Here is a 19,969-nt window from a genome sequence, read left to right on the forward strand (position 1 = left end):
AGCAAGTCTTATCCATTCAATTCCTGTTCACAGGTTGATAAAGAGACTAACACTGAGGAGCCGGTTAGCGAGAACACAGCAGTCCGGCCCAAGGACAGAGCCAGCTGGAGCTCCAGACAGCGTCCCTTTGTCAGGAGCAGCATGATAGTGCGCTCCCAAACCTTCTCTCCAGGCGAGCGGAACCAATACATCTGCAGGGTAAGAGCAAAAACACTTGGAATGAAGAGCTATTAACCAAAGAGTCATTTAACTTCTTGGGAATGAAGCATTAATGACACTGAGTCATGTGCTGATTTTCCCTGCAAGAGGCAGAGCCTGTGCTTTCTCTAGAGTCCTTCCCTATCTGAGCTGATGTATAGTAGAATTGACTTTCAGCAGAGTTGCATACTCTTGCAAAACACCTCTGCTAGGGCAAAAATACATCCTATTGGAGAGAAATAACACAGATGCCTGTGCTGGCTCTCTGCAAAAAGTGTTTCCCTGCATGTCAGCAACTCCAGTACTCTCGCAGCAAAACAATTTGTTACAACATGAAATAGAATTCACTGTAAAATGCCATTGCATTACCATATTTTAATAATGCAACCATTTAAGGGTAACAGTGTGGAAAGAGCTCAGTCATCAATTTTCAATCTCGCTTTGTATCTCAACTGGTTTTAAACCTAGGCAGCCCAAATCCTGCTGTAATTGCATCTTTGAAAGATGTGCAAGCGCTGCCTCAGGGCTGGGTTTTAAACACGGCTTTGGCAGCTAAGTTCTCCAGTCTCTCTAGATCTATGGTAGCATGGAAAAAGAAAAAAAATATTTAAATTGTGAGTCTTCCTGCTGCTAAACTAACTATGAAAATAATGTGTTTAAAGATTTAAGCGTGGACTGCCAGCTCTATAGATTTTAATCACAGATACCCTAGAAAAGGCAGTTTATTTTGATCTTTACTTTCTACAGGTTATTTATACAAGTATTTTTTTTAAAAGTAATACTTATGCTTTAATTCCCCTGTTCAATTAGAGGCATATGCCTTAATCATATGGGAACATTAATGTTCATCACTTCTCTGTGATTCTCATAGGCCTAAAAAAAAAAAGAATCTTTAGTCAATACCTACATACTTAAATAGCGATTCTATGTACCCTCCAGAATGAAATATAGCAGATTGTTTTCTAACAATTTTTACACAATTTGAATACATTATTGGCTGAATTCAGAAGCTAGCCTTCATCTTAATTGCTGTTCCGGAATTTAATTCCTAAATGGAAATTAGTAGTATTAGCAAAAAAATATCACCTTAGGCCTATGTAGGTCTTCAACAGGAAGTAAAACTAGTTGTTTTAGTAGTTTAGTTAGTGTAAACTTCTGAGGCTTTTGTATCTGGAAGAGTATTGGGTTTTTGTAGCTTTGAACATTGCTACAGACCTGCTGCCAAGAGCCAGAATAAAAAAAACCCTTTACCTTGAATAAACCATTCTATTTCTCATTGTGTGTGGAAGGAAAGTACCCTGAGAAAAGAACATGTTTTCAGATCTGTATTTTGCAGTGTCAGAAGCACTCGTTGCCCACTGCAGGGGGCTCCAGAGTGGGCACTGCAGTTGCATCCCTGTTCACAAAGAGGGCTGAAGAGCTGGAGTGTCCCCAGTCCCAGTCCCCGGCTTGTACCACGGACATATCCAGCCTTCCTTGCATTATGGTGCTGTACGAGAGGGAAGCGCCTATTGGATACACTCTGGTGAAGTGCCAGCTGCTCTCTAATCAGAAGAGATGGTCTGGCTTTAAGAAATCACCTCTGATGTTACAGAGAACAGAGATCTTTGAGGCCTCATGGACAGAACCAAAGTCTGTTCATACTTTGGAAAATGTCCCTTAAAAAGTGCCTAAAGAACATTAGTGACAATAGCTGCCTCTCTGTATCAAGGAGTGAGCTCCCACTAACGGCTCATGGTGAAAAGACAGATTTGTCTCTCAAGAGGTGTACTGTGTATGGCAAGTGATTGTATTTCTGACCCCCAGCTCCCAGTCAGCCCTGTGTAAGCACACTTTAGGGCCCTGCCTTTGCTTACTGAAATGTTAGCAGAACAATTCCTTTTTCCCTTTTCTTGTCTTTCCTGAAGAGTTGAAATACATACTCTGCAGAGAGATGCTTCTGACCACCTAGTGATGCTGATGCACCTAACAATCATTCCGCACTGACATGTATGAAATAATGCTAAAGTTAGGAGGAAGCTACTGCTGAGCCACAGCACATAATTTTAAGAAGCAGGAAGTGCTTCTGAAGGAAGCTGTAGGCACACCTTTGCTTGCTACAATTAACAACAATACAAAAATACTACTTGTTGGACAGGTGTATGCCTACAGTAATTCACCTTCCCTGTAGTAAATTTGTTAAAAGCCTGCCCCAGGTAAGCAAAATCTATAGCTTGTATCTGCAGCCAGACAATGATTTGTCAGTACTTAATACCCTTAGTTACCTTCCTTGCATTCCTAAAGAATCTTAGTGTTCATTCAGTAAGATCAATGGTTGTCTTGGTGTAGGATTATAATTTTAGAGTAGATGCTTATTCTAGTTGCAAACTTGTTAACTTTATACTAAGAATATGACCTACATGTATATAAAGGCTGAGGTTCCCTGACTGGTTCTACCAGTGCAGGTGTATTTGCACGTGGAGGTGCTTTATGTCTGTTTGTTATGTACATTTTGGCAGTTGAATCGCAGCGACAGCGACAGCTCCACGCTAGCCAAGAAGTCTCTCTTTGTGAGAAACGCCACGGAACGACGGAGCCTGAGAGTGAAACGGGTATGTGCTGTTACCTGCACAGGGTTTAAAAGCAACTGTGAGGACACTGGGAATACCACATGACATAAAGGATACGCTTTATTTTAAGTATTTCAGCAAAAGCAACACAAGTACCACAATTCTGTCCTGTAGTTTCATGATGAAATATCAATGTAGTGGTCTCAGTCCCCACCAAGAAAGCCTGTGTTGTTTTAGTCATGGCTGAAGCCAGCAGTGAGACACTGGTGCTCAGCATCATGGCATTTCTTGTTGAACTTGAGTTACTGTCAAGGGGATTTGTGTTAAAGAACATGACACAAGGTGGCTTATGCTGCACAAAAGTCAACACCAGCAATATACATCTTGAGCAAATTTTGGTGAGGATTTCAAGAATTTAGATGTCCTTTTAGAGGGAATTGATTCTTCACCAAAAGTATTCAAGTAGCAAAAGGATTGAAGGGCAAGAGAGAAAGAGCCTCTTGCATGAAATTCATTCTTACATTAATTTAGAGAGTTATATTTTAATCTCAATTGTAACTAGAAAAATAGTCCTTTGGAAGCCTTGTTACCAGGAAGCAGGATACATTTTGCAAAAGAAAGAAAAGTCTGGGATACTGAATAGTTCAAGATGGCTTCTCTTCTCCTGCCTGACTTACTTATGCAAAAAGTCACTGTGAAAGGACAGTAAATAACATGAAATATGCTGAAGAATGTGCATGTTTACAGAGTTTGTAACATTATGTGTTAGGCCTTGAAAAAGCAAATATTTACAAAAATAAGTAATGTACAATGACATCTGTGGGGAATTCTGTGTACTGTTGTGTCTCCCGGCAGTGTCATCCCAGGGTTCAGAATGGGTTTTTTGTTTTTAACCTTAAATATATCATTGTGCACTTGGTTGGAGCATTTATTTTTAACTAATGACTAAAGAAAAATTCCAAGATGGGTAAATTTTTTCACTTCAGAAAAAAAGACTGGTAAACCCCCATCCCCCCCAGAAAATTTGAGCTTTTCTGACTGCAGTATGTCAGACTCTCCACCAGCCTGTCTAGGTATTCATTTTTACTGTTGTGTCCCAAACAACTCAGCCTGTTTGCCAGCCCATCATGCGAAGAGCCGCGCAGGAGTGCCCCGTGCGCACTTCCCTGGACTTGGAGCTGGACCTGCAGGTGTCACGCACAAGACAGAACCGTCTGAACGACGAGCTCCAGGCCTTGCGGGACCTTAAACACAAGCTTGAGGAAATGAAAGGCAGAGGAGAGGCAGACCTTCCTCTGTGTGTGCTAGAGGATGAATGTTTCCAGAAGCTCTTGAAACAAGCTGAAAAACAGGTAAGAGCAGCATTCACATATGTGTGAGTATGCCTCTACCTTTGATATAAATTTGTTAAAGAATTTGCTCAATGATGTTAAAAGCTTTTTACCGAAGCTCACATTTGACTAATGATATCTCTGAATTACATAGTGTAAACTGTGTCTTTATTGATCAATACTGCAACATTAAACATAGAATTTGAGGTAACATTTTCCTCACACCCTCTAAATACTTTGAATATTAGTCATATTAGAAACTCTATTATTTGGAGTAATAGTTATGGTTGGTGTAGTAAAATAGCATTTACTTAAAACTAAATTTAGAATTCTCACATCCCAGCCATGCTTTTACAGACTTGCATGTGCTTTCTGTCCCTTAGCATCAGTTGCTTTGCAGTCTGCACAGAACTTGTAGCCAAAAGATTATTGTAACAGGTAGAAGGAGCAATTACCACTACCTAGAGTAGTAGGTGCAAGGGGAAAAGGCAGTGGATTATTTCTTCATGCAGGGCATACTTGTTTTGGCAAAGGAAAGCCAAATTCTGTTCTCTGTGTGATGGTCTCTCAAACAGTACAAGTATATATGCACTGCCATAAGGTGGAATGCCCTCACATGATTAAAAGACAAGAAACGGGATAGAAGAATGAGATGCAACAGTGAGAAGTTGGAATGTGGAAAATTTCAACAAGATACTTTAATAAGTAAGATGTTGTGGGGCTTTTATTATGTTTTTGGGAGATTGTTTGGTTTTTTAAATCATTATGGAGATCATCAATGGGAATAGGGCCCTGGAGAGGTTGTTGGAGGAGTTAAAAACCCAAACAAATAAAAAAAGTAAAACAAACCCACACAACCTGCACAGCTGGAGGTATTCTAAACCTAACTGGTCAAGACCCTGACCACTCAGCTCTGGCGTCATCTACTGTGAGCAGGAGATTGGAGTAGACACCTTCTGGAGCTCCCTTCCCATCCAAGTCTGTCAATGTAAATCAGCTTTCACTGAGGGGAGGTTGTGAGTGGCAGCCAGGAGGGATCTGTGCTCCTTAGCTCTTTATGGTTGATAGAGACTGGTGTTTTGATACACCAGGTTATTCAGAGTTGTAAAAATGGAAAGTTTTAACAAGGTGCAGAGGCCCTCCTTGTATGTAAGCAATAGTTGTTTGTTTTGTTGTTTTGTTTTTTTTAAAGCTAAATGTCAGTAAATAGCCTTGTGTAGAAGAGGAAAGGATGATCCTCATATTTACATTTACAAAGCTGAGCTTTTGTTAGGAAATGTTAGGAATGAGGTACTCCACACATGAGAGACAAAACATAAACAAAAACATCACAGGATCAGCAGATGTCAAAAGCAAATAAAACAGGAATTGCTAAGAAAAATACTTGTAACAAAACATCATTGCCTTAAGGTCTAAATATTATTATGCTTGTACCATAAACATAGTTCATTTTTGGTTTCCCTTTTCAAAGTGGATGATAAAATTACAGAGAGTCAACAAGGACGGTCAAGGAAGGAAACAGCTTCTGTGTAAGGAACAGCTAAGTAGCTAAAACTGAAGTCCATACAACCATGAGTGAGGTGGAAGAGAGCAATGAATCATGGTCTTGTATTCAACACGAAACATAAAATTGAACACATGGCAGGTTAAACGCAAGCAAACATAGCATGACATTCAGAAACTGTAAAAATGTTTTCAGTAAAACATTGAGTGCTGCAAGTTTGCATAGGTTCAAAAAATTATTCATTTATTGATTGGGTAAATTCATAGTAGAAAAATGCATGTAATGGCACCACATATTTCAAGAAGTCCTTGACTGATAACTTAGGAAATAAGACTTCTCCCCAACATGCTCTGCCAATTCTACACTGATGTCTTGTTGTGTCTTCTGGTCCCTCTTCTGGCATCTATTGTTGGTTATAGTTAGTGGAGTACTAAAATGACTATAAAACACTAGCAGAGTTTAGGGTGAACATTGATGAGTGTTCTTAAAAATACTGGGAAAATAGGGCAAGATAATGCAGTGTTTAAACTTAGCGTAACTGTATTGGTTTTTACCATGTGAATTCATTATATTAATTTGATCCAAGTTTTAACCCATAAAAATAGTAACTTATAGAAAAGAAGCATAGCTAAATTTATGTGGAATTTAGTAGTTTATATCTAATACTGGATGCAGGATAGAAATTATATTTTCTGAGTGTTTAATTTAAAATTACTCCCATTCTAAAACTGTTCCCTCTGGAACAGAGTATGCCTCTGCAACATTTCATATTATGAATCCTTTGGATTTGTGCTTTATTTCAGCTGGCTCTTCCAAGGCAGGAGGTAGGTTTGTCACATTTTGTATAGGGTCAGTGATTAACACCATTACACACACTGGTGAACAATAAGAGTAATAATGCACATTCCTAAAATATATGCGGGCAGTAGCACAGCATTGAAGTCCTCCTTCCCAAGGTAAAAGTCAAAACAATGATCACAGTCACTCCACCTCTTTGAAGAGTGCTTACAAAGTTTCTAGAACTATTTCTACCCTTAAAATCACTGCAGCCTTCCCCTGCGGAGCAAAACAACCCTGAGAGCGCTGTACTGTGTTGTCAGTGTTTCCCCTTGGGTTAGCAAAACACAGCAGCCTAGAGAACATTGTCATAGATTATTTCTTAGATCCTGCAGGCATTATAATGGCACAGACTAATGCAGCAGCTGGAAACGCCAGAGAAATTGAGAGAGTCTCAAGTGAAAAATGAAACCGTAGATGTGAGGGATGTTAAAAATCAGTGGCTGCTTGCTAGCACGCAGTTAGTTACTCTGCTTGAAGCCAGATCCACAGACTGCATACCTTCCCTCTCATTCCTTCCACACCTTCCTAAGTACAGCAAGTATGTAATGCCCACTAATACCTGCAGATCAGAAAACAGAGATAATTCTGTGCACCAGAAGCATTTTTTCTTGTTTAGATTGGATGTTTGTGAGAAATCATACAGTGTTTCAAAGTTTGAGTCTTAAATCCTCATACAAGTAAGTTTTCAGACACCTAGTGTACTCTAAAGCACTACTGCTGTTTATATCTAAAAAAGGTTCCTGTAAATATATTTTTTAATTCTTTTTAGTACATCATTTATGTTGAAGTAATGTGTAACCACGTCATTAATACCAATGAGTATGTCCTTGTCCCAATGATTTGGTGTTCAGTACAGTTAGTTTTTCTTTGGATTCAGTTTTTTCTGTACAAAACCCAAGGAAGAACAAGACAGGAAATAGCATTTCAGCTCTAATTTTGATAGTGTTTCTTCTTTGTCATCTTAAACTAACTAACTTAAGCTTAAGCTAAGCCCAGATAGAGAGATTCCTATCTGACACTTATATTTGGTAGATAAGTGTCACGAATGAGTGTTTTCAGATTTTCAGGTTGCTTAAAGAATCTGACATCATACTGTTGCAAGGTTGGGGGGGTACATCACCACAAAATGTGCCAGATTTTGGGACTTATTGAATGTCTGTCCCTTGTGTTAGTGTGATTTTCTGTATTTTATATAAAGCACTCAAAAACCATAATGTAAATATAAACCTGGTCATGTACATACCTTCTAATATGCATATTACTAGAGACATTGGGCTGAAATCCAGGGACACTCTCTTAGAGCGTCCTGAAAAAATAAATGGATTCAAAAATGAAAAAAGGATACATTGTAACAGAGAGTATGAAAAAAAGCTATCTATGCTCTTAAACCTGAAATGCAGTAATCAGAAGAATCTCATGTATAGTTAGGGAAAGGATAAATTACAAAATTTTGTAATATTGTATGTTTAGTACTTTGATGGTAAATATTAATTAGGGGAGCTGGTAAAACATATGACCAATGACATAGGTAAAATTAATTAAGACATTACCAGCTGTAGATTGCAAATTTATGTTCACTAACTAATAAAGGAAACAATATTTATAGATTAATTTTATTTCAAAATCATGGCTATTTTGGAGTTGGTGACTGAAGAAGTTAACAGCAGTACAAGCTGACTTGATTTTGAGTGAGTTTTTTGAAAGGGTGGTTCTCTTTCATGTAAAACACTTTCATATAGAAACCAGAGTGCGTTTCAACAGACAGAGGGTACCACTATCCTGCTGTGAGCAGCTTTCTTATAACTACCCAGTATGAAACTGATAGTATGGACTAGCTCTTTTGAATTAGTTGGTTTTGTTGTTTAGTAGTCTACTGGGTTGAATTCAGAACTGGGATGTGAACTTCTAAGTCACAAACCAGCTTTGAAGATTGCTGTTTCAGCCTTGCAAATGTATTTTAATTTGAGGTAATGAACAGCATTTTCAAGTCTCTAAAGAATCAAAAATTAAAGTCTCTACAACTTTGTAGTTGTTTAAGAATGTGAGCTGCTTCTGTTGAATTTTGATGGCTGACAAAATTCAAAATACAATAAATAACATTTGTCTGACAGCCTCTGCAGTCTAGAAGAGCACTGTCTACTCCATGCACCCCACATGTGATGTGGGCAACAATGCATTTGTTACAGAACTCACCTGTGTAGGAATGGGGGTCATATCTGAGAATTTCAGGTGACTGCCCACCTAAAAAGAGTTACTGTTCAAATTACTGGATATTCAGAAACCCTTGATAAGTTTTTAACGTTTTTAAAACCAAAGCACAGGTATTAATAGCAATCTTGTTGCTGAAATTGTGGATGGCATAGCTGCAGCTGTCCTGTTGATGCTTAGTAAAGTCATAAGTAGTAGAGCTGGCAATACTGAGATACAGAAATTCAGTCACTTACTGTGGCATATGTAGCTGCTCAGCAGTGCTCACAAAGGACCTTTGATCTCTTGTTACCACTGGTGTTCTGTTCACTTGCCTTGGCTTTTTTATGGCTCTGCAATGCAAATGAAAGAAATGAGTCTCATGCAAAATAGATACTATGTCATGAATAAAGTCACAAAAGTTCATGTTCCTTGCTAACATGGTCAACAAAACCTGAAAATGTATTTTGAGAGCACGCCTTCCCTGCTTTTTCTGTCAGTCACTTTAGAGTAGGTATAGGCAACTTTCCTGAGAGCTTTTGTCAGGAAATAGAAGTATTTTATATGGGAAGAGAATCAGTAGCTCGCAGTTAGGTATTTAACTACAGAGCTAAGAAATATCAGAATTTACAAACCCACCTGTGATGGCATGGAGTTTGCTCTATTTACTTTTTTTAGGAAAAGCCCCATTAGCTTATTTTGCAGCCATGGCTTAGGCTTGTGATGTCAGTCTTTTATCTTGTTGACCTTTTATATAGAGATTATCATAGATTCATTTAGGCTGGAATGTCATTGAGCCCAACAGTAAACCTGACACTGCCAAGTGTTTTGCTTGACATGAAGCATCTCTCACTTCTTTGAAATGACTAGTTGTTCATTTGAAATGACTAGTTGTTCATTATCATATCATTTTCTTGATACAGGCAGAACAGTCAAAAGAAGAGCAGAAACAAGGTTTAAGTGCTGAGAAATTGATGAGGAAGGCTTCTAAGGATGTGTGCCGGCTACGGGAGCAGAGCCAGAAAGTGCCACTGCAGGTGCAGTCATTCAGGTATGGCCTGTTCTGCTTTTTGTGCTCTTTTTAATGTAGTGAAGTAACATGAACTGTTTCTAGGTATAATCAGACATGCTCTGTAGTATTAGTAAAAAATCCAGATAGCTTTGACTTGCCAGAAACATCACAGATTTCTAACATGGCTCTAAGTTGGAGTTTCAGAGGGCCAGGCCTCGATGACCTGCTCATGTGGCAGTTCAGAGGTGGTGAGGAAGCTGAGTGGAGTGTCACACCCTGTGTGACATCTGCTGTAGGCAGGCACGTGTGTGACTCTTGCTGTGGCTCACCTCACCCACAGCAGGTTGACAGTGGGCTTTAAGTCATGGGAGCTCTTCCTGTGATGGTAAGGGCCTGAAACAAATGGCCACTCAAGGAGAAGTAGGACAGGACACAGCTCGTCAGGAAACTCATTAGCCACTGCTTGTGCCTTGCTCAAGACTTAGTATTTTAAGATCTTGAATCCCTCCTCTGTTTTGTTTCCCTTCTCTTTTTGGTTGTGAAGCAACCAATTACTTGAAGCAATTAATGAAGTTTTCTTGCTTAGCACAAGACATAATGAACGCTATTTATCTTAAACCTTAATTCTCACTGGTCTAAATTCCTAAAAGACTGGCCAGTAAGTGGCAGGGCTTGCAGCCTGGAGGCCACATTTCTGTATAAAAGTAAATACACATCTATTGATTGAAAAATGCAGTGCTTGTTCTTGCACATAGAAACTGTACTGCAAGTTAATTTGGTCTGTTTTGTCAGTTATCACACATTTTTCAAGTTTGAATTTTGGATTCCTTTATAAGAAATTTAAGTCAGCTGCTGAGACTTTTTTTTTTTTAACGTTCATTTGTGAGCAGTTGAAAAAATCCATAAGCAAGTAGGGGCCTGTGAGGCAGCATGTACTGCAAACCAAAGCTGTAAGTGATGCAGAGTCAAAGCAAGAGAGAAAGGAAAGAGATTCCTCAGCTAAGATGTGTTACAGCTGAGTTATTTATCTTCAGTTTGAAATTCAGAGCGTCCTGAAGATTTCACTTTTTGTACATGTCTTGAGAAAGTGTTTTGGTGAGTGCTGGTCATTCAAGCATCATCACAGACAGACTGCTGCCTAAATCTACAGGAACATGTAATAGTGCCTAAAACCCCATTCCCCTGCAAGAAAGGTATCAAAAGGCTCTATTTCCCTTTATTTTCTAGTCACCACACAGCTAGGAAGAGAAAGCCAGTTTAGGTTGATTTTGCTCTGAGCTACTGTTTTTTATGTGAGCTCAAGCATCTCCAGTGGAAAACATGGTTTAGTCTTCTGGATAAATACTTACCTCTGGAGGCTGAATTGTGCATGCCTCCTAGTTGGACTTGTTACAGTGCTGTGGCCTCAGATTAATCACAGAGAGACATATTTAAAGCTCTCAAGAAGCATGACTCTTCTGAGCTTTAATTTTTAAGCCCCCATACTTCTCTTCTGCTTTCTAGCCTGCTGCTAGGCAACCCTGTGTAAACTTGTTATGCTTCAGTAATGTCTCGGTTCATAGGTGACAGAAATGGTAACAGCACAGGGGAAGCAACTGGAGAATGGGTTGACAATTCTGCTTCTCTGAGTCTTGCCCAGACATGACTATTCCCCCCTTGGCCTTTTCCCGTGTCAGGATAAAATGATTTATTTTGCCTTCTCATCCCCCTACTGAAATTATCATCATTGGAAATTCAGTGACTGGAACAATATTTCAGTCTTATCTTTGCAGTTATTAATTAAATACTGGTATTTTTTCTCTTTCAAAACTGGAATGGCTTTTTACATAAATCTGCATAAGAAGGTAATTGTGTCAGAATGCCACATTTGTTGTAAATAAATTTTCTGTGTATTTTCCAAACCTGTGTTTTAAAGAACTATCCTCTAATATTAGCAACGCTACAGCAGATGACATTAGAGTCATGCCACAAATGGTAAAAAAAATCCCTTGTTTTCTTTTCTAATTTCAGGGAGAAGATAGCATACTTCACAAGAGCAAAGATCAGTATACCAGCCCTTCCAGCTGATGATGTATAATTATGCATTTTCTTTGAAGTGTTTTTTTCCACTTGTTCATCTCTTTTCAGATGAGCTTTGTAGTTCCAGTGATGCGCTTTCAAAGATCTTCTATTTTACATTCACTATTGATATGTTTATTTGTAAAATATAGTGAACTGAATTGTTGTAAGCTTAAGAAATGGCAAAAAACCCCAACAAACAGAAAACCAAAGTAGATTAATTTTGGTATGCTGATTTTGTACAGTTTGTGTGTATCGCATCTGTGTTTTTATTTTGTAAAGATGGAACAAAGGAACAAAGGCAGTACTAAGCATGTCTCCTGTTGAACTGCACTGTGTTGAGAAAAATTACGTTCAACAGACAATTGTTTATCTTTTCACTATTTTCATGTGAGCAGACTGTGAAAATGGCTGTTCTGCCATGCAATACTTTTGTACAAGAGTGTAACTTTTATAGTTTAAAGTTAACCACAAGTGTAAGCTCCTTTCCAAAACATCCAGGCTGCCTCACTACAGCTGCTGATTAGATTCATCATCCACGATGTAATTTTGTTTCTGAAAATAAATTTCTTCTGGTTTTGTTTTTTAATACTTTGTAGGAAGACACGGAGTTCAGAGTTTAGTTTTGTGAATGTACAGTACTTTAACATGCACTAAAAGGTTTCTTGCATCTGCGGGAGAGTGAGAAAGGCAAGGCAGACAAGTAACCCTAAAAACTTACTTTGAGACTACCAAAAGGGGCAGCTGCTTTCTGAAGAGGATGAATCAAATTCATAATACCACCATTGAAATTGGAATAGTTATACCCACTGTGCTCTTAAAACAGAGAGTTCTTCTCTGTTAATTGTTTGTCCTAGGGGGCTGTCTGATTGCCAGCTAGGAATAATGAAGGAGTATGCTAGGTTTGCAGATCTGAAGATGCATAATGAAAGTATTTATACCAGAAAAAAATCTCTGACATGCTAAGACAACAAAAGTCCTGTTGGTAAGGTAAACCATTGTCTGAAAAGGCTCCTTACTAGAAGTCTGCACAAATTTTGGTACAATAAATAACAATTTTTAAAATATACAATTGACCCTGTATGCAGTTAAGGGGTGCATATGTTTAATGAATAGATGTGAACAGCTTGTTTCAAGTGTCTTACATGCTTCTTCCTAGCAGGCTGCTTTATCAGAAAGCAACTTGGATGCCTTCTGTTAGAAGTTCAGAACATCGGATGTAGGTGTTCAAGCAGTCCTGTCTTGGTAAAGCAGTTGGGGTCATCTTCTGTGGATACAGTCTAAGTAGGTGGATATTGCAGAGAACAGAATTATTTTATTTTCTATTTAGTATGTTGCACTCAGATGTATTTCATTCACTGGCTGCAGTTTTCTTCCCCAAGCAACAAGCCACATTGCATGAACTTCATCTTTCAGAAATGTTATAATTACTTGCTGAGCAAATGGAAACAATATAACCACAATATGGCAGCAGCTGTCTTAGATTCAAAGTGACAATTCTGTAATGACAGGTCTGTGTAACACCCAAGGGTTTTCTTATGCACAAATACATCAGTCACTGAAATATAAAGCCAAACATACTATTTTAAGCAAGATGACTGATTGAACATCCTCTATGAATGCCCCATTTGTTTTTTGTGTCTTGGGTTTGAGATAACATTCATGTTTGAAAGGTCAATTAAAAAAAATCTGGAATTATTTAATGTAGAGGTGAAATGAAGGTTGACAGTTTCAACTTCTCAATTTGATTATATAAGGTGTTTGTAGAATGATGTTTAGAGGTCTACTTTATGATTTTCTTTTATTTATTTACAGTTTTATTTATGTTCTGTTTAATATAGTTCAGTTCTGGCCATAAAAGTATTTGTCATTAAGGATGCTATTGTGAAAAATACTTAAAGGTGTCTAAATTCTTGCCCAGTTAGCTGGTTTTTCTCAAATGTTGACTAATTTTCCAAAAATAAGTATTATTTTCTGATTTGTAAGCATAAGATGAAGTCAAAACTTAAGTATTGCTAGCTTCAGCTTACAAAACTCCTTTAAAAATGAGAGACAGACATATTCATGCTCTTCATTTTCCAGATTCGTAAAGTTGAACATATTTATAGGCAGCTTTTAACAATTCTGGGCTTGGAGTTTGGGGGTTTTTTACTAATTCAGTGTGTCACACTCAAAACACTCAATAGAATAAGCTAAAATATTACATACAAATAAACTCCCATCAGTGTAAAGTGATAAATATTACTCTTGAAGTGAAATTTATCCTGCACAGCAGGGTATAACGAATGTAATTAGTTCTATTGCCAGGTACCAATGTCAGTGCAGTTGAATATATCAAAAAGTAAATATTACTGGTACAAGAATATTTAGCCAAATGAGCAAAGTTTAGCAGAAATTGTAATAGAACACAAATAATTTTATGATTATTTTTCTTTTTACTATTGCTATGTTTATACTGTATTAAATATCAAATGCTCAGGACTGAACTAAATATTTAATCAGGTTATATTCTGAATGTGTTTCTGTTCTAATTTTGTCTGTAAGAGTATGCAAGTACATTACATAGATTAACTTGTCTCTGCACTTTTCATGTGTTTCAGTGATTGGAAAATACATTTTTTAACAAAGCTGTTTTCCAGACCAGTGTTTTATTTAATTGTTTTTTTGTTCTTCTGTCTCTCTATATGGTCTTTGCAGAAACAGATGGCTGCTACAGCTTTGTCAGTGTAAAATCATGGCAATTTATAGAAAGTTCACATCAATCACTCACAGCTGTAAGGATACGTTATATGGAAACTGATTCATATACTTGAAGTTAGTTCTTTACATTCATGAAGTAAAAACTGCACCTGCAATGAATATGGTTGAGTCTCCTCCAGACAACAGTTCATTATTGCCCAGAAATACTGACTTTCCTTGGAGAGAGATTGGGCAGGGACAGAGGTGGTCATATTCTGTCTCTCTCACGATGCACAATCTTGCATCACATTACATAATGTCTGAGAACATCTCATTTACTGTAAATGATACAGGCTCAGCAAACTTCATTTAAGGTTGAACTGCATTAGGTTTTTGTAGTGCATGGTGAACTGCTGATACAAACTCTTTCAGACTTCAACTAATATTCTTTTGTAAAAAAATACATGCAGCAGCCCCAGTAGGAGTTCTGCCATTTAAAATATGGTCAAGTCTCCATGAAGGCCTAGAGATTAAAAATTTTATACTCCCTCCCCCAAGTCGTACCACAAAAATAAATCTGCCATTTATCAGACTTGGGAGAAATACAGTGGTGGCTTAAATTGCCATAGCCCATCAATTCATGTAATTAAAAGTGGAAGCAAGTAGTGATTGAAGGAACTGCTCGGTAAGAAAGAATCCCACCCCTGCTCTTGTAAACAGTAACCTGTCTGTTCAGCAGGTCTCTGACTCTTACTGTAATGCAAGCAAGATGGTAGAAAACCTGATAGCTGCCCTTTTATACATCTTCAATTTCCAATTTCCAGATGCCCATGGGCATCTTGTATATCTGCCATTGGATACTGCTCTTCTAAGTGATGGTCAGATGATAAACAGATTGTGGAGAGGAGTAGAGATTCCCCTAGAATTAGAATAAATCCACCAAACTGAGCACTGAACAGTGCATCCCCTAATTCCTGTCTGGGCAGAATCTCTGGGATGCTGCCATTCCAAATCTCCTGCATTACAGTATAAGCAGGGGAGGGTCTCCAGATATCACCTGGGGTATTCTTCCAAGTAGTAACAGCTTTTCTTATCTTCTGCACTGTAGCCTCCATCTTACAGTCCAAACCAGGACTGGACGTCACAAGGCTCAGAAGTCCTAGTCCATTTTATGTAGCTACTAAAATCATGGAAATCTTGAATTCTAGGAAAGAATAAAACTCTTTACACTGTGTTCTTACATCATGTGCCAAAGTCCCATGCTCCAAAGCTCTGGTGCATTTATGTCCAAGTTGAGATTTTCCCAGCCTGGTAAGTAGTTACAGGTATCTGTTAAAATCCTTCCTAGCACAGACAACAGAAATCCAGCTAACAGTAGCCTGTGTCTGCTTGCCAAGTTCATTTTTTGCAATCACAGAAGCACCAAACCATTGGCTTTTGCAGGCACTGTTCAGCTCAGTTCTTTGTCATACTCTGTCATATATAAACACAAGTTAAAACGATGCTTTATGAAGCATGAAATACTTCTCCCCTCCCTCCTGCTTTGCTTTGCCTGGTTCCATGTGCAGTGTTTGGGGGAGTGGGATGTGGTGTGGTAAAGCAGTAGCAGAATGGTGTGGCCACAGTTGGGCTCACTTTTCATTACTTTTTGGTTTGTTTTTTTTTTTTTTAAGAAAAGCATATACTTGGTTTTCTATCAATCAGCTAAAGCATTACAGCAGTTTTGCGGATTTTGGCATCTCACAGTTTGTTTTTAAGTTCTAATATCACATTGATGCACTTCCACTTAGAGTAAATTATACCATGTGCTTTGTGGCCAGTTAAACGTCATGCATTTAATGTCAAATATAAAGCAACATGTTCCAAACATGAGGGAATAGAACTTAAGGGACCTTGCATAGGATGCATAATGACTCAAGATCTGGTCAGAGGAAGACAGCTACACTGGTTTTTAAAGCAGCATTTCTCTGCCTATATTTGGTGCATAAAGCATGCAGGTGTCAGAATAACTTGTATGGGCAGTTTAATGTGGCAGACTGGAAAAACACAGCTTGCTGGATCTAAGCACCCACACCATCACACCCCATGCACAAAAAGACAGCTGCAAAGGTTGCTATAATTTCAGAAACTTACTATTTCCAAATACACAGAAAAACCATTTGATGCAATGCAGGTATTCAGACTGCTTAGGATCAGACGTCTCCTCTAACTTCATACATCACTGCATCAGTCAAGTGGAAAATTGTAACAGGGAGTCAAACTTTGGGGCTTATTTTACTGGTTACATGAAAAAGGAAGCACATTTTGGTTAAAATCCAAGCTGTAAGAGAACATGCATATTCATTTTCAGGATTTTACAGTGCAGTTAAGGAAGCAAAAGCACCTTTTCTGTACAGTCTGTGAACACCTCAGCATTTTGCTCTGAAGCAGTTTTAAGCAGTTCCACAGGTGAGAAAACACACCACCTTCCAATACCAGTTTATGGAGAAAACACACATAAATTTGGGAAATCGGCTGGATAACAAGGCGTCCTTTGAATTACTACCGGAACAAGCTTCTGGCTTGCACTAGGGTTTGGAAAAGATAGGGCAGTATTGCTGTACTGCTTAAAAACTCCCATTTTAAGGCCTTGTTTCAGTTTCCAAGCATTGACACTGATCCTGCTGTTCTGCTACTGCATAATGAACTGAAGACGGATGGGCTTCAGTAGAACAGATTGTGCAATTAAGTAGGGATCCTCCTAATATAAGACAAAATCCAGCAAGCCAGCCAACAAACAAAGCTTCCCCAAAATCCCACCTGGGTACAATATCTGGTATATTCTCATCCCAAAATTCCTGGACCGTGGCATGGGCAACCCAGGAAACTGGGACAATAGCTGTAATCCCCGATATCCAGAAGAGCATTCCTCCAAACAGCAACAACCGTTTCTTTTGTTCCTGTTGTCTTTCACCAATTTTCAAACAGTCCAACCCAAATCCTGAGAGCAAAAGGCCCAAAAGCCCTGATCCATTGGAAAAAAACATCAAAATCCTAGAAATCCTGAGCTCTGGAGGTAAAGCTAGGAAAGAATCAAAGTCCTTGCATTGCATTCCTCCTTCTTCCTGGACAACACAAGCTTGCCAGAGTCCCATGGTCCAGATCTCCAGTTCATTTAGTTCCAAGTTAAGGTTTTTCCACTGGGGTAGATAGGTGGTGAGACAGGACAGGACCCATCCCAACAGAGAGACCAATATGCCACTTAATTGCATCACTGGTTGATAGACTAAGGCCATTGTAAGAGCAGAGTCCTGAAAGCTTGAGGAGAAAGGTCTCCCCAGCAATTCTGTACCAACTGCTACCTTGAGTGATGGTGGAAGCTGTGATGATTTTAGGTCTCTGCTGCCCCAAATATAAGCCCTTGCTATTAACCCTTTGCAAGCTCTGAAACACTTTTTTGTTCTTCACGAATATAAAGTTTCACATAAAGGACGAAGGACTTCACTAAACCATGAGTTAGGCTTTCCGATAAGGATTTGATCTGTTACCTTCCAATTTGCTTGGTAAAATTATATCCCAATGCCTGATGATTACAAGCCTGAGGATGAACAAAGAGGGCTCTATGACCCCTCACCCTAAAACACAACAGAAATCTTTGTGCTTCAATACGGATTAATTAGATTTTAAGTGGTGATAAAAAGGCAGCTCTGTGTGCAACAGGACTTCATTGTAATAGCTAAATTTGAGATTTCAGGGATGTAAATCAAGGCCTTGTAAAGAAAGGTAGACTGTTTGCCTATAATCTTTATTCTTAGGCTTCCTCAACATACATAATGGCTTATCTTCCACTGCCCTGTTTTATGTACCCAGCACTGTAAAAGACACTTTGTAAAAGATCCTTATGTTTCACATTTTCTACATTCATTTCTTTTAAAATGGGCTTTGTTTTGACGGACTCTTAAGGGGAAAAGGAGACGGGTATGGTGAAAGTACCGTAGAAAATGAAATCCTAGACATGCCCTCCACCATAATGAACCCGGGCAGATCATCAGCCAGCGTAAACTTTACCTGCCCCAGGACTTCAACAACACCACGGTAGCAGCTTACAGCAGCTCAGTGTCCCCTTTCCTAAAGCCCATGTCCCAGATGGCACACAGAGTATTCACTTTGTATCTAAAAACATTTGGCACTCAATGCTCCCAGGGCCAGGAATGCCTAGCACACCTTTCTGATCAAAGCAAGATCCCATTATGCCATTACCCCATTAGGAAACTCTGCTTTTCCTGCTCTCATGTCAGCTAACCTTGTGCTTGTCTACAGGGTCAGAAGGAGAACATCTGTTTGCTGTTTCCCTTCTCACATGTAACAGCACAGCCTGTCTGGAAGGAGCTGAGCAGCATGAGCACATCTACAAGAGTATGGCCCAGAGATGTTTTCCAGACTTTCTTGATTTCATTTCCTAGATGTGATAATGTATTTATCTGTATATTTTAATTCTCAGTTGCTTAAAATGGGTTATGTGATAGGAAAACATAACACTGATTTTGAAGGTTTCCAAAATCCTGAATCATCATCATGGGTATCATTAAGAACTGCCACTGTGAGATGATCTCTTCTTCCTCATTTTTATAGAGAGTCTTAATTTCAAACCCTTGGTTTTTTCCTGTCACAAGCTGTGAAGCACCAACCAAACAAAAATCCCCAGAAAGATTATTTCTGTTTTTCTTGTGTACCAACCCCTTAGTTCAACAGTTTATACTTGATCAAAAAATTACTATGCACAAAACCAGAAATCACCAAGGATATAACTGACAACACTGGGAACAAAGTGTTGCAAGCTAGCCTGTAACTTTGGCTATCCACAGGGCAAAAGAAAAATAAGATAGATCAATCCTGCATTCTATTCATTCATTCATTCTCCAGACTGTATTTTCATATTTGGCAGTGTTGTTTCTGTCCCCTTTCTCTGTTCAGAGGAGCACTGCTAGTTCTGGAAATCCTTGTGACTCTCAATGAGAACCTCCATAACACCATTTAAATAATTTTTAAGATAAACAACCATGATTTAGGAGTGATTCTGCTCCTTCAGGGGCTGCATGCTTATCTGACTTTAAAATCACAGTTACTGAAAGACTATTATGGAAGCCTGTTGCGCTTCTCTTGACTGTGAACATTTAATATTTTCTTCTCTGCTCTTGATTACAACAATCAATATAATCTGGGAACAGCATCCAGTCTGTGAAGTCTATCCATTTTGCAAATGTTGACTACGACAGGCACAGTATACCAACCTTTAAATTATAGCCATCAGAAGCACTGGAACTGCTGCATTAGTAGGATCTGCCAATTAAGTTCTGCAAGTTGCTATTAATGATGCACTAACTTTGAGCAAGAAAAGCTTCCTTACACTATTCTGGATAAGATTATATGCAATTCTTGTTATTTTGGAGGGCAGGAGAAGGTGGCACTTGCCTTGGCACTAGGACTCTAACAAGGTCTGAACTGCCTTTACTTGGAACTTACTGATCTTGTGAAAAACCACAGCTGGACTATGTACGTTCTTAGGTCAGTCACTGCCTTAGTCTTATCTCCCTTGTTCTTCTTTCACACTTTTCCTCCCCACTGTTACTTC

At 38.7% G+C, this 19,969-nt stretch overlaps 3 protein-coding genes and 1 pseudogene across 6 annotated transcripts in view; 1 reads left to right on the plus strand and 3 right to left on the minus strand.

The window, feature by feature from the left end:
* The window catches only part of WWC2 (WW and C2 domain containing 2), a 95,100-nt gene extending 80,794 nt beyond the window's left edge, over positions 1–14,306 (plus strand). For both annotated transcript variants that reach the window (XM_064417816.1, XM_064417817.1), the window contains exons 19-23: positions 34–198; positions 2,697–2,789; positions 3,857–4,099; positions 9,533–9,660; positions 11,632–14,306. In XM_064417816.1, coding sequence (XP_064273886.1) covers positions 34–198; positions 2,697–2,789; positions 3,857–4,099; positions 9,533–9,660; positions 11,632–11,698 — 696 coding nt within the window. In that variant the 3' untranslated portion in view covers positions 11,699–14,306. The remainder of the gene's footprint in view (positions 1–33; positions 199–2,696; positions 2,790–3,856; positions 4,100–9,532; positions 9,661–11,631) is intronic.
* Positions 1–19,969, minus strand: part of DCTD (dCMP deaminase) — a 201,541-nt gene that overhangs the window by 137,837 nt on the left and 43,735 nt on the right. For all 3 annotated transcript variants that reach the window (XM_064417824.1, XM_064417826.1, XM_064417825.1), the window contains exon 2: positions 8,867–8,962. In XM_064417824.1, the coding sequence (XP_064273894.1) occupies positions 8,867–8,962 (96 nt within the window). The remainder of the gene's footprint in view (positions 1–8,866; positions 8,963–19,969) is intronic.
* On the minus strand, positions 14,311–15,760 carry LOC135299195 (claudin-22-like; annotated as a pseudogene).
* On the minus strand, positions 16,980–17,633 carry LOC135300002 (claudin-22-like). The gene has a single exon (XM_064419323.1). The coding sequence runs from the start codon at positions 17,631–17,633 to the stop codon at positions 16,980–16,982; it is 654 nt and encodes a 217-aa protein (XP_064275393.1).

The sequence above is a fragment of the Passer domesticus genome, chromosome 4 (genome assembly GCF_036417665.1).
Source record: "Passer domesticus isolate bPasDom1 chromosome 4, bPasDom1.hap1, whole genome shotgun sequence".
Taxonomy (NCBI): domain Eukaryota; kingdom Metazoa; phylum Chordata; class Aves; order Passeriformes; family Passeridae; genus Passer; species Passer domesticus.